This window comes from Dermacentor albipictus, chromosome 8 (genome assembly GCF_038994185.2).
Source record: "Dermacentor albipictus isolate Rhodes 1998 colony chromosome 8, USDA_Dalb.pri_finalv2, whole genome shotgun sequence".
Lineage (NCBI taxonomy): Eukaryota > Metazoa > Arthropoda > Arachnida > Ixodida > Ixodidae > Dermacentor > Dermacentor albipictus.
The window spans coordinates 82,188,838-82,205,831 of record NC_091828.1 but is presented as its reverse complement, the minus strand read 5'-3'; the positions used below and the strand labels follow the sequence as shown (position 1 = coordinate 82,205,831).

Below are 16,994 nucleotides of genomic sequence, written 5' to 3'. Positions count from 1 at the left end.
ATTGAGAGAAAAAAAATTGTGCTGGGTAGGTCATGTAATGCGCAGATTAGATAACTGTTGGACCATTAGGGTGTCAGAATGGATACCAAGAGAAGGGAAGCGCAGTAGAGGACGGCAGAAGACTAGGGGGTACGACGAAATTAGGAAATATGCGGGGGCTAGTTGGAATCGGTGTTGGAATTGAAGATCGCGGGGAGAGGACTTCGTCCTGCAGTGGACATAAAATAGGCTGTTGCTGCTGACGATGATGGTGGGCTTTGTACGCAGTCGAACATTTCGTTCCGGTTGGCGTTTAAGCTATTCATACGTCATTCCTCATTCATTTCTTCCTGACATTTTTACCAATTTTAGCAGTAATTGCAATTTCCTAATAACATGTCTTGGCCAGTCCCCCGAAGTGGATATGTGCCATCATAAAAGGAAAACCAAATCGCACCTCTGTCGTCACGAAGGATGACAAAAAAGAGGAAGAAGAACATGGTCGTTGGCCTCGCGACCAACAGCCGCGATTTGAGGGACACAACTACAACGAACAGCTTCCTGCCGAACCAGGAGTAAACATGCGGGACCCGATGTACTTCGAGAACTACGTCAAGCCTCTGGACTTCGAGGCGACCAACAAAGGCCAGAAGGTGTTCGTTACCAACTACTTGGTGAGAACGTCCAATTAATGCCACGAATCTATAGGATGAATCGGGAAATGGTCGACATTGTGCCACCAGGGAAATAACGAGCCGACATCTGCGTTGTGAGAAGTCTATTTTATTCTCTTGTTTTAAAAGAGCAAAGCTTGTTAATTGTAATTGAGGAACTTCGAGCCAACGGAAATAGAGTATAACGGAGGTGCATCATCCCGGCTGGTATTGCCCAATATATCAATTCGACAGGTGACAGTATGCGAACGCGCGTTCAAGAGACCGACGAGCGACCAAAAATGTGCCGCGAAATTTTGTGAAAAATGAGAAGAACGTGCTTTGTATAGGCATACTTGAACAAAGTGTTAAGTTTTCAATGAAACTGGTAGTGTTGAATCGACAATAAGGCAAGTCGCGAAAAGCTCGCCCTGCGACACTCTAAGCTGGAACACTGGTACTACAGCGTTGGAGCCCCACCACATCAACACGTATCGATGTACTAAGATATCTACTAATAAGCGACGCGTCTTTCTTTTGTTAAAAAATGTGTTTGTTAGATTTTATAAGTGTTTTTACGTTATTCAGCGCCTATTACGATGTGCAGAAATGTCACGCTGGCAAGTCGCGCTGCCTTCAGGCAAACGAGTGGTCGACGGAACAATGGATTGTATGATAGAGCGCATGCTGCAAGTTTGAGAGTGAGTTCAACCGTGTTGTGGTGGCTCCGTGCGAGCTTCAATTCAATACTCGTTCTGTTGCAGAAGCAGTGCTGGCAACGCTACAAGTTAGCTACTGTCAATTTCTACCACTTGTTACCGGTTTATGCCAACGCAGGCGTAAACGCGTTTTATTTATATATAAAAAAAGCCGTTTGTCGGGACGGAATGAAAACAAAAACGGAAAACGAAAAAAAAAGCACAACATTTTTGACCGGAACGAAAACGTTACCGAAACGTTACTTATGAGTTTGTTTCAGAGGGAAACCGAAATATCTTTGATCGGTTTTCGGTTCAAGGGGAAAGTCGGCAATCCGAAACAACCGACATTAGGCAGCGTCAGAATTAGCGCGTATCTCCGCGGTCTGCGTAAGCGCGTGTCTCAGGCAGAGATAGCGCGAGTGATAGCCAGTCGAACGCTCCACTAATCTGAGTCTGGCGGTCAGTGCACTGGCAGATTGGCATCGTACACTATTAAAAGAAAGCTGGCACCCTTTGGTGCTTATCTCGTCCAACAACAACACACTCTTAAAAAATTGCACCCTTTGGGGCTTTTCTTCTCAAACAACTTCTCACACACGCCACACACGCACGTGCGATGTGCGTGTGTGGCGCCATATGCCGGCGGTTGACACGGCGTGGTGTAAAAGCATGCGTGTAAACGGGAGCCCAGATGACGATTGTTTCTTTTTTTTTCGTTGTTTTTGCGGAGAGTCGTTTGCGACGACCGCGAATGAAAGAATGCACTATTCGATTCTATGCACAGAAATTCTTCGTCTTAGCTGCAGCCGCAAACTTTCTCATCGACTTTGCACGCTCTTCGCCTCTGGTCGTTCGCAGCTCAACTTGCTCAGCGGCATCGTAGTGCTGGCCACGTGCGCCATCGTCACCAGCGTGGGTGTCGTCTCGTTCCGCGGCGCCAGTGGCCGTGACGTGGCGACTTCCGAGGCGTCCGCCGTCGCGCTGTTGCCGGACGCCGACGAGCAGCTCGACCATTGGACGGCCGACGAGTGGCGAAGGCTCATTCCCAGCCCTAGGCCCATCCTGTGCTTCCTCAACCGCGAGGGATTCCTCAGGTACCACACTGCCAGCTGCTCGTCACAAATTGACCACGTTCGCGGTGGCAGACGTGTACGCGATCGGAAAGAAACAAGATACTGTCCCAGGTATATGCCGATTCGAGCGACTAGGTCGCGCATCAAAGACACAGAGGGTGTATCAGGGAGTTCTCGCATGCCTTCCAATGTCGTACGGGCTTGTTTTGTCACGGCCTGAAATCTACCCAAGAAGCTGCCGAAGCTTCGCGGCATCTTGCTATACCAGAGCCTGCTCGCATGTGTCGCTATATCCGTGCGTAATACTTTCGTATACACTCTGTGATAACTGTCACATGTTCGCGCATACCGCGCCGGCTATTCAGAAACCGTCGGCTGGCTGCGTGTTCGGACGACCAAGTAGGGCCGCGTTGCTGGCGGTAATTAGTAATTGCTCCAACGAATGCGCGTTCCCATTGGGCTTCTTGGATTCGTTATCCCTCCCGACTGTCCAGGAGTGCATGAAACGCTGCACAGGCAACGGATGGCTGGTTGGATGTTATGAGCGTCCCCTTTGGAACGGGGGTGGTGGGTTGCGCCACCAAGCTCTTGCTATTATACTCCCTAATGTCCTACGTAGGTTAAACAATAAAAAAACACTATGAACTACCACAACCAAATTTTCTGATCCCCTATGGCGAACTGTGCTTTCGTGCGTCTCCGTTTTTTGTCGTTTCCCTACTTTTCTTCCATCAGTCCTCCAATCGCCTCTTACTAATCCCGATTGCGGACATGTTTACTTTTCCACTGCTCTTGCTGAACCCAAGGGCTCCAAGGAGGCCAGTGGTGCCTAAATCGACCGCTGGGTAGACACCTTCACATTCAAATAAAACATGCTGCATAGCTTCCCTAGCTCTACCGCAGCAAGCACATGCTTCTTCTTCCTTCTTATATCTCGATTTAAAGGTGCGTGTTCTAAGGCATACCGATCTCGCTTCGAAAAGCAGTGAGCTTCCTTTTGAGTTATCATAAATTGTTTCTTTCCTGATTTCGTTTTTCCTCTTAAGTAGTTGCTCATGGCAACTTTCTTTTCCATTGCCGCCACCCATGAGATTATTTCAGCCTCTCTGACTTTTCGCTTGACGTTCTTTGTTACTGTGTTGCCCACCATACAGACCGCATACTTGCTGGTAAGCTTCCTAGTTCTCTTCTTCCACTGTGAATCAATGTTTTTTCTGCGCAGATACCTCAACACTCTCCCAGCCCATTTACTTTCTTCCATATTCCTCAGTCGTTCTTCATACTCAATTTTACTGCGAGCTTCCCTCACTTCAAAACTAGTCCAGCCCATATCACCCTGCACAGCTTCATTTGTAGTCTTCTCGTGAGCGCCCAATGCGAGGCGACCCACTGACCTTTGGTTCCCATCGAGTCCTGATTGTACCCCTGATTTCAAGCAAACAGCCGCATTTCCAAAAGTAAGTACAGGAACCATTACACCTTTCCACATAACTCAGACAACCTCGTACCTATTGTATCCCCATAGCGCTCTGTGCTTCATTATGGCTGCATTTCTCTTCCACTTCACTGTTACTGTTTTTTCCTGTGTTTCCATATATCTATTGCCTTCGTTTATCCATATACCAAGGTATTTGTATTCTCTTACCCGAGGTATTTCCTGCCCGTGTATCGCCACTGTCTGTTCACTGTTTTCATTGAATACCATAACACCTCATTTTTTAACACCAAATTTCAAACCAAAATTGTTCCCTTCCTGTCCACAGATTGACTTTGCAAATCACTTTGCTTGTTAGCTAGCAACACAAAGTCGTCCGCATAAAATAAACCGGGAAACTGCTGCTCTCCTACTGTACCCGCCTGTTTGTATGAGAGATTAAAGCCGATATTACCTCCTTCTAGCGCCCTCTCCATCCTCACCATGTACATCATAAACAGCAGTGGGGATAAAGGGCAGCCCTGCCTCAGTCCCTTGTTGATATGAACTTTCTCCTCACTCCTCATCCCTTCCCATTCAACGCAAACGGTATTTTCTAGGTAGATCTCTCTCAAAAGCTGTAGACAATCGTCACCTAAGCCTTCCCCTTGCAGAATATCCCACAAAATGTTGCGGTCCACGTTGTTATAGGCTCCTGTAATGTCTAAAAAGGCCAAATGTAATGGTCAGCTTTCTACTTTTGATATATCAGTACACCGAGTAAGAACAAATAAGTTATCATATAAACGCCTATCTATTCTGAAGCCATTCTGAAGTTCTCCCAAAATGCCATTATTCTCTGCCAATGCTTGAAGCATTAATTTCATTGCCTGCATTGCTAGCCTGTATATTACCGATGTAATGGTCAACGGTCTATACGAGTGAATTCTATCTTTCTCCCCCTTACCTATATAAATTAAATTCATTCTACTTTGTCGCCAACTGTATGGTATTCGCCTATCTTTTAAAGTTTCTTCCACTGCTTTCACCAGAGCTTCCTTACTTTTTGGTCCTAGTTCATTAATCAGCCTAGCGGGAACCTCGTCGAGCCCTGTGGCTGTGCGCTTAGGAATTTTCTCTTCGGCTTTGTTCCAGTTGAAAATTTTCAGCGCCAGCTCCTTTTCCACTTGGGTCTCTTTCAAGCTCTTTTTTTCTTCGAATACAACCTCGTCATTGGCCTGGAAGGATTCAGATGTTATTTTTCGGATGTCATTTATTGCCGCTTCTCCTTCCAGTCTGTTTTCATCTTCGTCTAGGATGTGTGGTGTTGTTGTTGACTTCCTGCCTAATAATTTTATGTGGTTCTAAAATATTCTAGGTGTGGCCTTCTTTTTCTCACGTATTTCTGACAACCAACGTTCACTTTCGCTTTTTAGTTTTGCTTGCATCAGTATTTGAGCCACAGACTTTTTCTCCCGGTATATTTCCGATTTACTGGTTACTTCATCCTGCGGCAACTGCGCCATCTTTGCCTGCCTGTGCTCTCGGGATGCTTTCTGTCGTTCGGCGATCGCTTCTCGTATTTGCCTGTTCCACCAGCTTTACGGTTTCCACCAGCTTTACCAGTTTCCACCAGCTTTACCAGCTTCCACCTTTACCAGATTCCACCAGCTTTACAAATATTTTGTTTCTCGTTCCGTATTTCTGTCGTTATTAGACTTAGAAGCTCACTATATTCCCGCTCCTTATTTCGCCATTTGCGAAGTTCTTCCTCTACTCTAGTTACTATATTTGTTATTTGTTCAGCGTTCAAATTTGTACTGGCCATTTTGCACTCCTTGATCTCTTTCCCAACTACATGTCCCATTTTCAAAATGATGCGTTTATGGCCACTCCCTCTGCTGCTATACCCTTCCTCATCAATGACCATTTCCCTCAAATTATCATGAATTTCTTCTGTCATCAGACAGTGATCAATGGTTGATTGCCGGTTTCCCACTTCCCACGTGATCTGCCCTTCACACTTAGGCCCTGTATTCACGATAACGAGGTTATGTAGCACACAGAGGTCTAGCATTGACTACCCGTTGTTGTCCGTATAGCCATCTAAATCCTGTATGTGGGCATTTATGTCACCTAATAGGATAATTTCAGCACCATTCCCGAAACCCTTAATATCAGCGCTTCTGCATTCTACTAATTCTTTATTCTTCTCTGCGTAATTATTGCCAGTCCCCAAATACGTAACACCCAAAGTTTTTTTCCCACTCATTGTACCTGATAACCAAAGATGCTCTTGACATTTTGAATTGACTGTTTTCCATTTGGCTCCCTGGTGGATGAGCATTCCGACTCCCTCTCCCTTTCTTTCCGACTTAGTTCTGTTGCACCTTTGCCAAACGCAATTCTCAATCACTGGCGGCTCTTCTGAGTATCTAAGGTGCGTTTCTGTTACCGCATACACCCCTATTCGTTCTCTATTTACCTGCTCCTCAATCTCTGCCCCCTTTTCCTTTCTTCTGCCGCCCCGCATGTTTATGCAGCCCATTGCATGGTGAGCTCCCTTTCTTGCATTCCTCCTTTTTCTGTTATCGACGGCTATGCTCAGGTTCTCCTAGGGAACCTTCTTCATTACTACCTACTCTGGCCTCCTGAGCGCCCGTGGGCCACCTAAGAAAGAAACAGCATGACCACCAAGTCGCCAGCCCACTTCTCGTGCCAGCCTGTAATTGAAGTGGATCTAGTCTCGTTTAAAACCACCACACCTTCTCACTTCCCTGTTTACTTCGACAACCTCGAAGCATTTCTCTCGGCTCATTTTCCATATCGCCTCATTAGCAGCCACTACGGCTCTTTGTACATGACTGTCACGTACAGGCAACTCCCGTACCGTGCACTCGACGATCTGCACCTGAGGGGATAGCTCGCGCAAGTCGTCCACCCCCCTTTGCCAAGCGCTGGGCTAGTCCTGTCCCTTTCCTGTTTAGGACGTCATTTAGCCCACCTGCTACTATGACAAGGTTGCGCACGTGGACATTTTCCGCGAACTTTTCTTTTGCGCGCTCCATGACAGAACTCAGTGCCCCCCCTGGAAATGTCCCTACCGCCACTCTTTTATCATCTTGCATCCTCTCCACAATTGCTTCTGAGCACAGCCAGGTTTGAGTCACCGGCGATTATCACCCTTTCACTATCTGCTACCTCTCCCTGCTTCCCTTTGTCCTTTTCCGCGTGATTCATACTGGACAATGGGCGTTGGCCCCTGTGTTCCTGCTTTTTCCACGTGGTGGCTTCAAGGTAGGTGCCGCTCTTTCCAGCTAACTCTTCACCACCTTGCACGCATTCCACCTACTTTGCTAGCACTCCCTTTCCTGTCACGTTGGAAGACTGGGTTCCATTGTCACGCACATTCTCGTTCACAATGGCGACCCTGTTCAGCTTTTCCTCGGCTGCTTCAAGTCTTTCTTCATCTACCTCGTGCGCTCATTGGCAGCGCACGGAATAAACGAAGAGGTCCACTGATGGATAAACGAAGAGGTCTACTGATGCCCGGGTAGTATACGGCCACTTCGGAGCTCCGATGCTGGCTGCATCGCTGGATCTATTTCAGACATTATATATGTACAGTCAACCGCAAAACTTTACGGGACGCAGTATTTGCCAAGGAGCTGAATTCTCGCGAAGCATGGTCACACAGCCCCGAATTAAATGTTCCAGCATGTAGTAGCCTTCGCCACCTACGCAGTGACTCATTAAATACGAAGTGTCATGCCTTAACAGTGCAGGAATTCACATTTGAAGGGGAAACCGCATCTCGAAAGCTTTTGCTGTTGACTGTACATACCACTCTGCCAACCAACGGGAACTGTTGTAGAACTCCCCCGGAGAGCATTGCTGTGAAAAGAAAAAGTACCCGCAACGTTTTTATTGCGATAGCAATCATATGGACACTCCAGGCGCATTTCTGCTGTCGGCATCGGCGTCGCTGTGAGGTTGCCTGTAAGGTCCAAGGGCGACAAAATCATCGCCGCGCGCAGCGTGCTGCATGTGCGAGTAAAAGCGTGCGCGTGTAAGCCGGCGATCGCGGCTCAACATCGCGCACGCGTCGGAGGAAAGCGGGGAGGAAGCGCGCCGCCCTCCGTCGCGCGCAAGGGTTCAGAGTAGGGTGGGCGGGGGGCGCGCCCGTTCGCGCCGTTTTTCCTTGAAAGCCATCTGCGACGGGTATAATGTCCGCGCTGCGCCGCTGCGCTCGAGCTAGGGCGAACGCCCTAGCTCGAGCGCTAATCAACCGAGCGGGGCAAGACCAGTCGTCTCATCAATCCCCACCCTTTACCGTCATGCCCCTGCCATCCAATTACTGCGACCGACTCGAGATCCAGCGACTCAACCGCAGGATTTATCCTCCGCCTCACAAAAAGCTCAGCACTGAAGATGCCGTAGCTCTCCGACTTATACAGACCAACACATTTCCAAACCTACACAGATACAGTAAAATGTTCCCACATACATATCGCGGCATCTGCCCCTGGTGCGGCCACACACGCCCTACACTCTTTCACATCTCGTGGGGGTGCGAGGGCAAACCGCAACACTTAAAGACTCCTAGCACGTCATTTGAGCGGTGGGAGGTACAGCTGACCGGCGATACCCTGGCGGGACAAGAAGCTCTCGTCCAGCAAGTACGTCGAGCAGCCATGGCCAGTGGAGTCCTGGAATGAGGACACCACCCACTCGACCTCAAGAGCAACCACCTCGATGGTCCGAATAAATGTTTTCTCTCTCTCTCTCTCTCGCGGATTAGTTCACTCTGATGGTAGCGGCAGCACGAAGGCCAACTCGCTCGCTGCTGCTGCCGTCTTTCCTCACTGCAGCGCTTTGACAGCGAGTTTCCGCGGTCGTCGAGTGACATGTGTTCATGTTTCCTTGCGCGCGCGCGTGACACGGTGCTCGTTATTTAAGTTAGTATGCCTTTGTTTACAAGTTTATAATTCCGATAAAATTACTATCCTTACTTCGTATAGCTGTTTACTAATTCGCTACCGTAATCGATGCTTTGCCTCTCGCGCGAAACTGCGACTTCTGTTTTCATCTGGGCATTACACTTTGGGTGCATCCTCGGTAGTAGGGTTCGGACTGAGGTCGATTATATTTCAATGACAGGGTGAGGTTGCGCTAAGGTAATCGCTGGGGAGCTCACAAAACTAGCAGCAGAGCTCACCGATTGCTCTTGCTTTCAAATGGCTCACTGAGACAGCAGTTGCATTTCCGACTGCCTCCAAGCGCTAGAACTTCGCACTACGCCGTTGGCGTTCACTGATGTACTGCTTGCTGTGGCCTCCGAGGCACCCGCACAGGCGTCACCGATCCCAGGGTCAACATGGTGCACAAAACTCCGCATAAACTTCAAAGCGGGAAGTATGCGCACGTGCACAGTGGTTGCCGCATGCGTCTCGGAACTGCGCATTCCATGAATTCAGTCCCCCGTGGCTATTGCAGGAAAGTTGGGCACCGTCTATTGTGCTGTTGAAAAAAAAATATATATATATCAGAGGTTAAGAGCAGATGCATGAATGCATGCAGACAGAGGGTATTTCATTTTCCTGCACTGTTGCTGCTTTCGTTGCGTGCTGACTGCTATATAACGGGAGAATATTTTTTAAGGAATAAGTTATGACCTAAGCCAACATGTTTTATTCCCTGCAGAGGCCAAGTAGTCGTCGCTGTTCGTTTACTAAGTAACAAAATTGGTAAATGGCTTTCGATTTAGCCATGTGAAAAGGAAGCTGTAAGTCTGGATCGACTTCGACTTCCGTACTGTAAATACATGTAATAATACATGTAATAATACATGTAATAATACATGTAATACATGTAAAAATGTTTCGATGAGGCAACCGCTCAACCGCTGCGATTGAAATTTGTCGTACTGGAATACGAGAGTTAAATTCTAGCAAATCTAGGAAGCAGATGTTTAACACCTCGACTTCTTGACTAGAATTCAGGAAATTGGTACGTGTACAGTTATTAACTAGAAGCACGGAACTTACAAATTTGTAACTCTACAACTCTGTCATTAAACTATAGGAGTGGCGTATGTCTTAATCTGAACATAATGAGGCTGGTATTGGCGGCAAGTGAAACGAAAAGTGCTATGGCATGCGCACAGTCATCGTGTATAGCAACATGTGCGAAACCTTTTCGCAGAATCATTCGCAATTCCGTGCGACACCATGTATACATAGCCAACACTTATCGGACAACATTGCTCCACATCATCATTTAGAAAGCATTCGACTTACTAATTTTGCTGCCCATCGGACACTCAGACGCTGTGTTACGGAGAGTGAACGAAGAGAGCGCGAAGTTTCTTGGCGAGCGTTCCGCATTTACCGTCACGACGAGACACAGCGCGTCAGACGCCGCCGCGTGAACTTGCACGATAACAAAAAATCCTGGACTCGCAGCTTCCGCCAATGAGTGCCGTGCCCTAGGTCAGGCAAAATTTGAAGTGAGGCGCACACTACACTTTACACAAACACGGAAATAAATAATAATAAATAAATTCGGATGAAACCGCCGCTTTCATGTGAGCAACGCCATGCCACACGATATAATAGCTCGTTTGCAGCCTTGCTATAGCCTTCTTGTTCACTGTAGCCTTGCCAAGTGTTGCGCCAGAAGCACTAGTTGGTAGGGGTCACCACGGACGGACTAATAAATTGTGAAATAGAAAAAAAAACATTTGTTATTTTCGTACACCAACAATATTTGAAATGGAATATTTACTCGGAAGACAGTATTCTGGTTAACAATTTTTGAAAATATTTTTTTTGACATAGATTTCCTAATTTTAATGTCCCCGCCCTCACCCTCTCTCTCCTAGTCACGCTTCAATCGTGCACCACTAACTGACATCTCTGGCGACAGGCTTTGGCACGCTTTTCGTTCCAAGCTTCGCAACTTATTTAGATGGACTTTGGACCAAGTTTCATAACACTGATGATGACACCGGGCTGCGTGGAGATGAGCATGTTGCACATTGCTTAGGCATACTTAGCCAACTCCCACAGGAGTTTCTGCGTGAATTTATTTTTTCATTCTTAGCCCACCCATCTGTCCACCTTACCGTCTGCATTTTTTCTCCCCCTGCAAAGACCGCCTCCGGACACGCTGACCCTGCGCCACTTCCCGGGCCTATACTGCAACGAGATCGTGTACAACGGCCTGGCCTTCGAGAACGGCACCTTGCACCTGCTGGCCGACGCCACGGACGAAGCCATTCTTCGTCAGCTTACCCGCGTCCGGGACGCCCTCTACCCTCACTGGAAGGTCGTCGCCAACGTATTCGTTGAAGGCTACACGGCGAAGAAAATGCCAGGCGAGAGCAGCGAGTTGCTCGACTCGCTCTTCACTTGGCTCGAGCACCGCCGCATCGACGGCCTCAACTTCCAGTTTGACGACGACGCCTTCCTGGAAGACCTCGACGCCGCCGGCGAAGTCGTGTCCTTCTTCGCCTGGGCAAAGGCCGACCGCCGATGGGGCAACCTCACCCTGTCCGCGATGATGCCGTACGGGGTGACGGTCCTCTTGCACGAAGAGCTGTCCCTCGTCCTGGACCGGATCCTTTTGAAGACCCACGGCCTCCTGGACGAGTCCTCGGGGACGACGCAGCTGGCCGCCCCGCTGGACTACGCCGGCTTGACGCACCGTCGCTCCAACCAGCACACGGTCATGGGTGTCCTGGAAGAACTGGAGGACAACCTCGGGAATAAGACGTGCTTCACCATCTCCCTCTCGGGAACGGCCTTCACGCTAAGGTATGTCAACTGCATGTGTGACTGACGCGGGGTCTGACTACGCTTCATTTACACATGGACGACAAGTGGAAGCAGGCATGCACACATAGGACAAACAGGATGACACCAACGTGAAGTATATTATCGCCAGTCGTTCACATCGTTCATGTAGCAGCTTTTCACACAATTTTTTTCCGTCAAAATTGTATTTGCGCATGCGTACTGCGCTGAAATTGACGTCACGCGAGCTCGAGTGTCGAGGTGCCAGGTGGCGATGGCAAGCTTTCTTTCGGCACGCATTCGCAGGGGCCCGTTACTTTTGCTCGCGACTACATACGTGGCTTGCCATGTCGAATAGCTGAAAACGCATCCTGCTTACGTTTATTTAACGAACGCGAGTAACTTTCTGTCGTACTTCCGTAGGAAAGTATCAATTCTATAGAGTGGCAAAAAGAGGGGGCTTTCTGAGCACCCGGTATAGCTAAATTGCAGAAATATGTACTGCACGTCGCGCTCACCTTGTCGCATAAGCAACTCCTGAAGATAGTTGGCGAAGCTCGCCATCTCAGCCATTAGTTGTACTTAAGTCCGTGAGTGGAGCTAACAATTAGGCCGAACGTCAACAAGGTTTCCGAAGTTTTCAAAGCGACGGCTCGTAGTCCCTTTTCGACTATAAATTTGCGGCAAACGTTCGTACGTCTGCTGCCTGATGAAACTAGCTTTTGACGACATACATTTATAAAGAATCTATATAGACTGTGTTTAGACGAAAAGATAACGAATATAGAAGAGGGCAAGGAATTCGATGTGGAATTAGGTAGACGTGTCAATTTCATTCCCTAAACGTCTGCGCAAGCATTCCAGGAAATAGCGCAACAATTTCCTGGAATGATTCCACATTTTCCTTCTTTAGTACCTCGTGACCGAAATATGTTTCTCCATCAGCAAATCGCTTCTCTGGCGTACACCTGCGTTGTCGTGCTGTCTTCGAAAAATGTGTGCCAGAAACGCGCGAAATTTTCGCGTCTGCAGCGTGCAAGATGTGTTTCACGACAAAGCCGCGAATTCAATGACGAGCGCTATCGGCATGCTTTGGGGCGTGTAGATTTAAGCTAGGAAGCCACGTAGAAAGGTCCGAAAAGAGCACATGAAGTGAACTTTCTTTTTTTATTCAAGTTCGGTTTGGTTTATAAAAATAAATTATGGGGTTTTACGTGCCAAAACCACTTTCTGATTATGAGGCACACCGTAGTGGAGGACTCCGGAAATTTCGACCACTTGGGGTTCTTTAACGTGCACCTAAATCTAAGTACACGGGTGTTTTCGCATTTCGCCCCCTCGAAATGCGGCCGCCGTGGCCGGGATTCGATCCCGCGACCTCGTGCTCAGCAGTCCAACACCATAGCCACTGAGCAACCACGGCGGCTGATTAGGTTTATTTTACGTACAGTGTGGTCACAGGTGAGACACCAGAGGAACACCAGCAAACAGCGCTGACTCGCAAATAAAAATGCTCATTAGAGCTGCACGTCTTACAGTGTACCCGAACAGATTAACATATGCGATAAAATAAACGAAGATCACAAGGAGAAATGACGTACAGCAGAGCAACCTATCTTTCATGTCGAATCGGTCAATGGCAAACGTGCTATACAAGCAAAGTGAAAGCCACTGAAAAAAAAAAACATTCTTGAATTTCAAGTGCCACGTTTCAAGTGAAAAAAAAAACATATCAGGTTAAGCAGGCACCACGCGAACTACGAAGAAATAGAATAGTTAAGTCCACATCAAGTACAATTTATGGCTTACAGAAATTAACATCACTAATACTACAACTCCTGAACGAATACCCCAATATATTGAAGTTTTTGCAGAAGATATACAATTTAAGAAGCAAGTTACGGCAATATTGCTTTCTGAGGGCTAGGTTTGCGCTATGCGTTGTATTATAAATTTCACTTTGGTGCAGGATGTGTGTTTACTATAAAAACATGATACATGTGTGAAAACAAGCGCTTGCTCGTTCTCCTTCTATTCTTTGTATTTACATTGACCTATGCACCACATTGTGATTGTATCAGGCTAACAACCTGAAAGGCATCGCACTGCTGCGGGTGTTGTCTGGACGACGTAGCCTAATGAGGAACTTTGCGTGGGCCTTTTGCTACGCCTCCCAAGATAAATGGTTTTGAATAAATAATGTAAACAACAACAACAACAACAACAACAACAACAACAACAACAACAACAACAATCTGATTATGAGGCACGCCGAAGAGGAAGGCACAATAATAATTTTGATCATATGCAGTTCTTTAATGCTCCCCAAAAGCATGGCACACGAGCTTCATCGCATTCCGTGGTCATTGGAATGCGGCCGCCACACACGGAATCGTACCCAGGACATCATCCTCAGCAGAGCCACGCCATTGCAACTAAGCTTACCACGTCGGGTAAAAAAAAAGGAAAATTGAACCAAGCCTGCAAGGAAGGCCGCAGTCTTCAAGTGAACTTGCAAACAGCTGACGTCATTCAAAGAAGCAGCATACCAAAGCGCCAGAAAGCTCAACATACAAATTCTCATACACTGAGTTTGTTCCCTAAATATACTGATTTAGGCGCGAGAAACTTGACACTAGCGTTCTTACTATGCTTGTAGTAAGTATCAGCTAAAAAAATGCAAATAACGAGTCATTAGTTATACTAATAACGTTTTACCGCAAATTACATTTGTTTTTCGGCACGATTTACTCTCCGTAGCCAGGGGAACAATAAAACATGTCGTGGGAATAGTTCACGGTGCTCGCCAAGCTAATGTCGCAGGACTAGGAACACAGGCGATGAAATCTACATGAACAAACGCACTTCCAATTGATTCAAAACATGAACTGATATAAAAATAGACACATTACAGAAATCCAGTACCTAGTTGGACAAATGCCAAAAAAGGAGCCTCCACCAAATTGTAATCGAGATATGTGTCATGAAGGTGACTTCATTACCCGTAAGCAAGATAGATGGCACTCTTACACATCAGTCACCTTTTTCTTTCTTGATAAAGTTAAACGCTAGTTACAACTTCATCATAACGTCGTTCGAACACTCTAATCGCTGATACCCCCGGTTCAAACGTGCTAGATTTACCATGATACACATGCACCTGTCCATGTCCTGTGGTCTTGGTTCTTGTTGTTGCTCTTCAAGGAAAGGCCAACAACTTGTTCAAACCTTCCCTAACGTAGAACAGTGTTTAGAATTTGTGGAAGCGACATGTGTAAAACATACTCGAGAAATATCGAGGATTGTTTGAACGTGAAAGGCGCGAATAGAGTTTAAAACTGGAACGACTTGCTCGCTCGTTATATCTGGACATAAAGAGTGAAGTTGCAAAAAGAAAGAGAAAACAGTGAAAAAGTCTTGTGCGTCGAAACAATCGGGTTATCAATAATCGACTTGTAACTGCTTTGCTGAGCTCTCCGCAACTGGAAGCCGACTCAATCCCCAGTGTATGTGAAACGCTTTTATACGTTAGGTTTCCTACGCTACAAAGACAACACTAAAAGGAACAACAACAACAACAAAACAACAACAACAACAACAACAACAGAATTTGTCGGTATCAAACTCACAGCGACATGTGCGACATGTTGGGGATTTTTCAAAGGTCGATGTTTTGACGACTAAACATCGGTAGTCGGTAACCCTATCTCTACGCCCCGCAGGTCTCCGTCACAGCGTGACGTAGGCGATCCCGTGATTCCAGGACGGCCAAGGAAGGCCTCGTTCTCCGACGTGTGTGCCGACGCGCCCGGTCGCGTCAAGCGGATCGAAGACGACTCCGCGTATACGGCCGAGAACTACTCGTGGGTGGCGCACGAGGACCAGTTCACCGTCTTCGAGAAGACGGCCAAGGTGCTCAGGCACTGGCCACTGCTCTGCGTAGCGGCGGTCGACGTCGACCTCGACGACGTCCGGGGTCAGTGTGGACGCGCCTACCCACTGCTCAGGCGTATCTACGAGACGTCATACATGCTCAATTATTCACCAGAGTAGCGGTGTTCGGCTGCCTCCCCTGTGCAAGCTTCTTTTTTTCTTTTGCACTGTTTCGAAGGTGACTTTTCTTTGCGTAGCAGAGAAATAAAACGAATTTGTTTTTGGTAGCTACGTACAACAATAATCTATATTTGAATGTCTACTTCAAATAACATCTCTGCGGTACAACGAATAACCATATATACATGGCTTAATGTAGCCCGTCACGTTTTCTTAGACTGAAATATCGTCAACTGGCATCTCGTTGTTCAACTGGGTACGGTTCAAAGTATGACGTAAGATAACGCACCAAAGTGCGCTGGAAAAAAAATTATGCTGATTCCACCCACTGTGGGAATCGATGTAAGCGAAGCTTTCTGTTTTGTTTGCTTTGACTGACGATAATCGGTGGTGATGTTGACGGGGAATGTTTAATTTCTTCAACGTTTAGTCTAACACAAGGGTGGTGAGTTGATGTTAAACGTTACACTGGGTGAACCACTGCTCTTTGCGTAGTGCACAGAACACACACGGGGACTCGTTTTCGTGAGGCGTTGTTGTGCGTCGTACTTCATAACCCCTGAGAGGGTTGAGCACATTCATTGCCTCACATGGCACATCGCATCGCGGCAGAAGTACTAAACGTTAATTGAATTATGCTACTGCACGTGACAAAACCATAATCGTGCTATGAGGCACGGCGTACTAGTGGACTCCGTAATAATTTTGACACAGTGGGGTTCTTAACGGGTCCGTAAATGTAAGTGAACGAGCGTTTTACAGCGAAGCTCTTTACGACTAGGGTTCCTTGGGTTTTCGTGCCCATGAACAAATGTGCGTGGGCGAAAACTTAGCTGATCGACGCAAAATCGCTTTATTCTATGCAAAACCTCATACGTCTCATCCCTTAAATATGCATTTTCAGTAGATTGTCAATAAGCACCTCTTTCAAGATGAATAGACTCTCAGGTAGATGAGAGTATATTTTTTTTTGCTTGCTTACAGGAATATGAGCCATTGCTTAAGGGGGTATGATCCATTCATTGTCTTACGTGACGGACAATTTTCTCGTTGGGTAGACACAGCAATTAGACACAGAAACATAGTTCATGGAAGATTGTATGTGCGTACATGTGTCGTGACGATGACCGTCGATGAGGCCAATAAATGGGTTCGTACCATTGTTCAAAATCCTGTTTGCTCTGTGTCGTGCTAAACACGAGCCATATCCTAAAACGATCACTTTTGGCGATACTATTGCCTTGGCCACGCTTTCGCCATCACCGCGCGCTGATTGGCTGTTTTAGCAAAATCGGATGAGTTGATTGGCTGGTTGAGCACTACGT

General features: G+C 47.1%; 1 protein-coding gene across 1 annotated transcript; it reads left to right on the top strand.

Annotated features, from left to right (window-relative positions):
• Positions 1-463: 463 nt before the first annotated feature.
• Positions 464-15,793, top strand: LOC135898595 (uncharacterized). The gene is made up of 4 exons (XM_065427643.1): positions 464-653; positions 2,192-2,427; positions 10,975-11,637; positions 15,339-15,793. The coding sequence occupies exons 1-4, from the start codon at positions 561-563 to the stop codon at positions 15,667-15,669; spliced, it is 1,323 nt and encodes a 440-aa protein (XP_065283715.1). The 5' UTR covers positions 464-560; the 3' UTR covers positions 15,670-15,793.
• The last annotated feature ends 1,201 nt before the right edge of the window (positions 15,794-16,994 follow it).

What these genes read in the sequence shown, in the direction of transcription:
- LOC135898595 (XM_065427643.1), top strand. Translation starts at nt 561, where the DNA reads ATGCGGGACCCGATGTACTTCGAGAACTACGTCAAGCCTCTGGACTTC. An exon ending in TGTTCGTTACCAACTACTTG is followed by an intron (nt 654 to 2,191) that starts GTGAGAACGTCC and finishes GGTCGTTCGCAG; the next exon opens with CTCAACTTGCTCAGCGGCAT. An exon ending in GGAACGGCCTTCACGCTAAG is followed by an intron (nt 11,638 to 15,338) that starts GTATGTCAACTG and finishes TACGCCCCGCAG; the next exon opens with GTCTCCGTCACAGCGTGACG.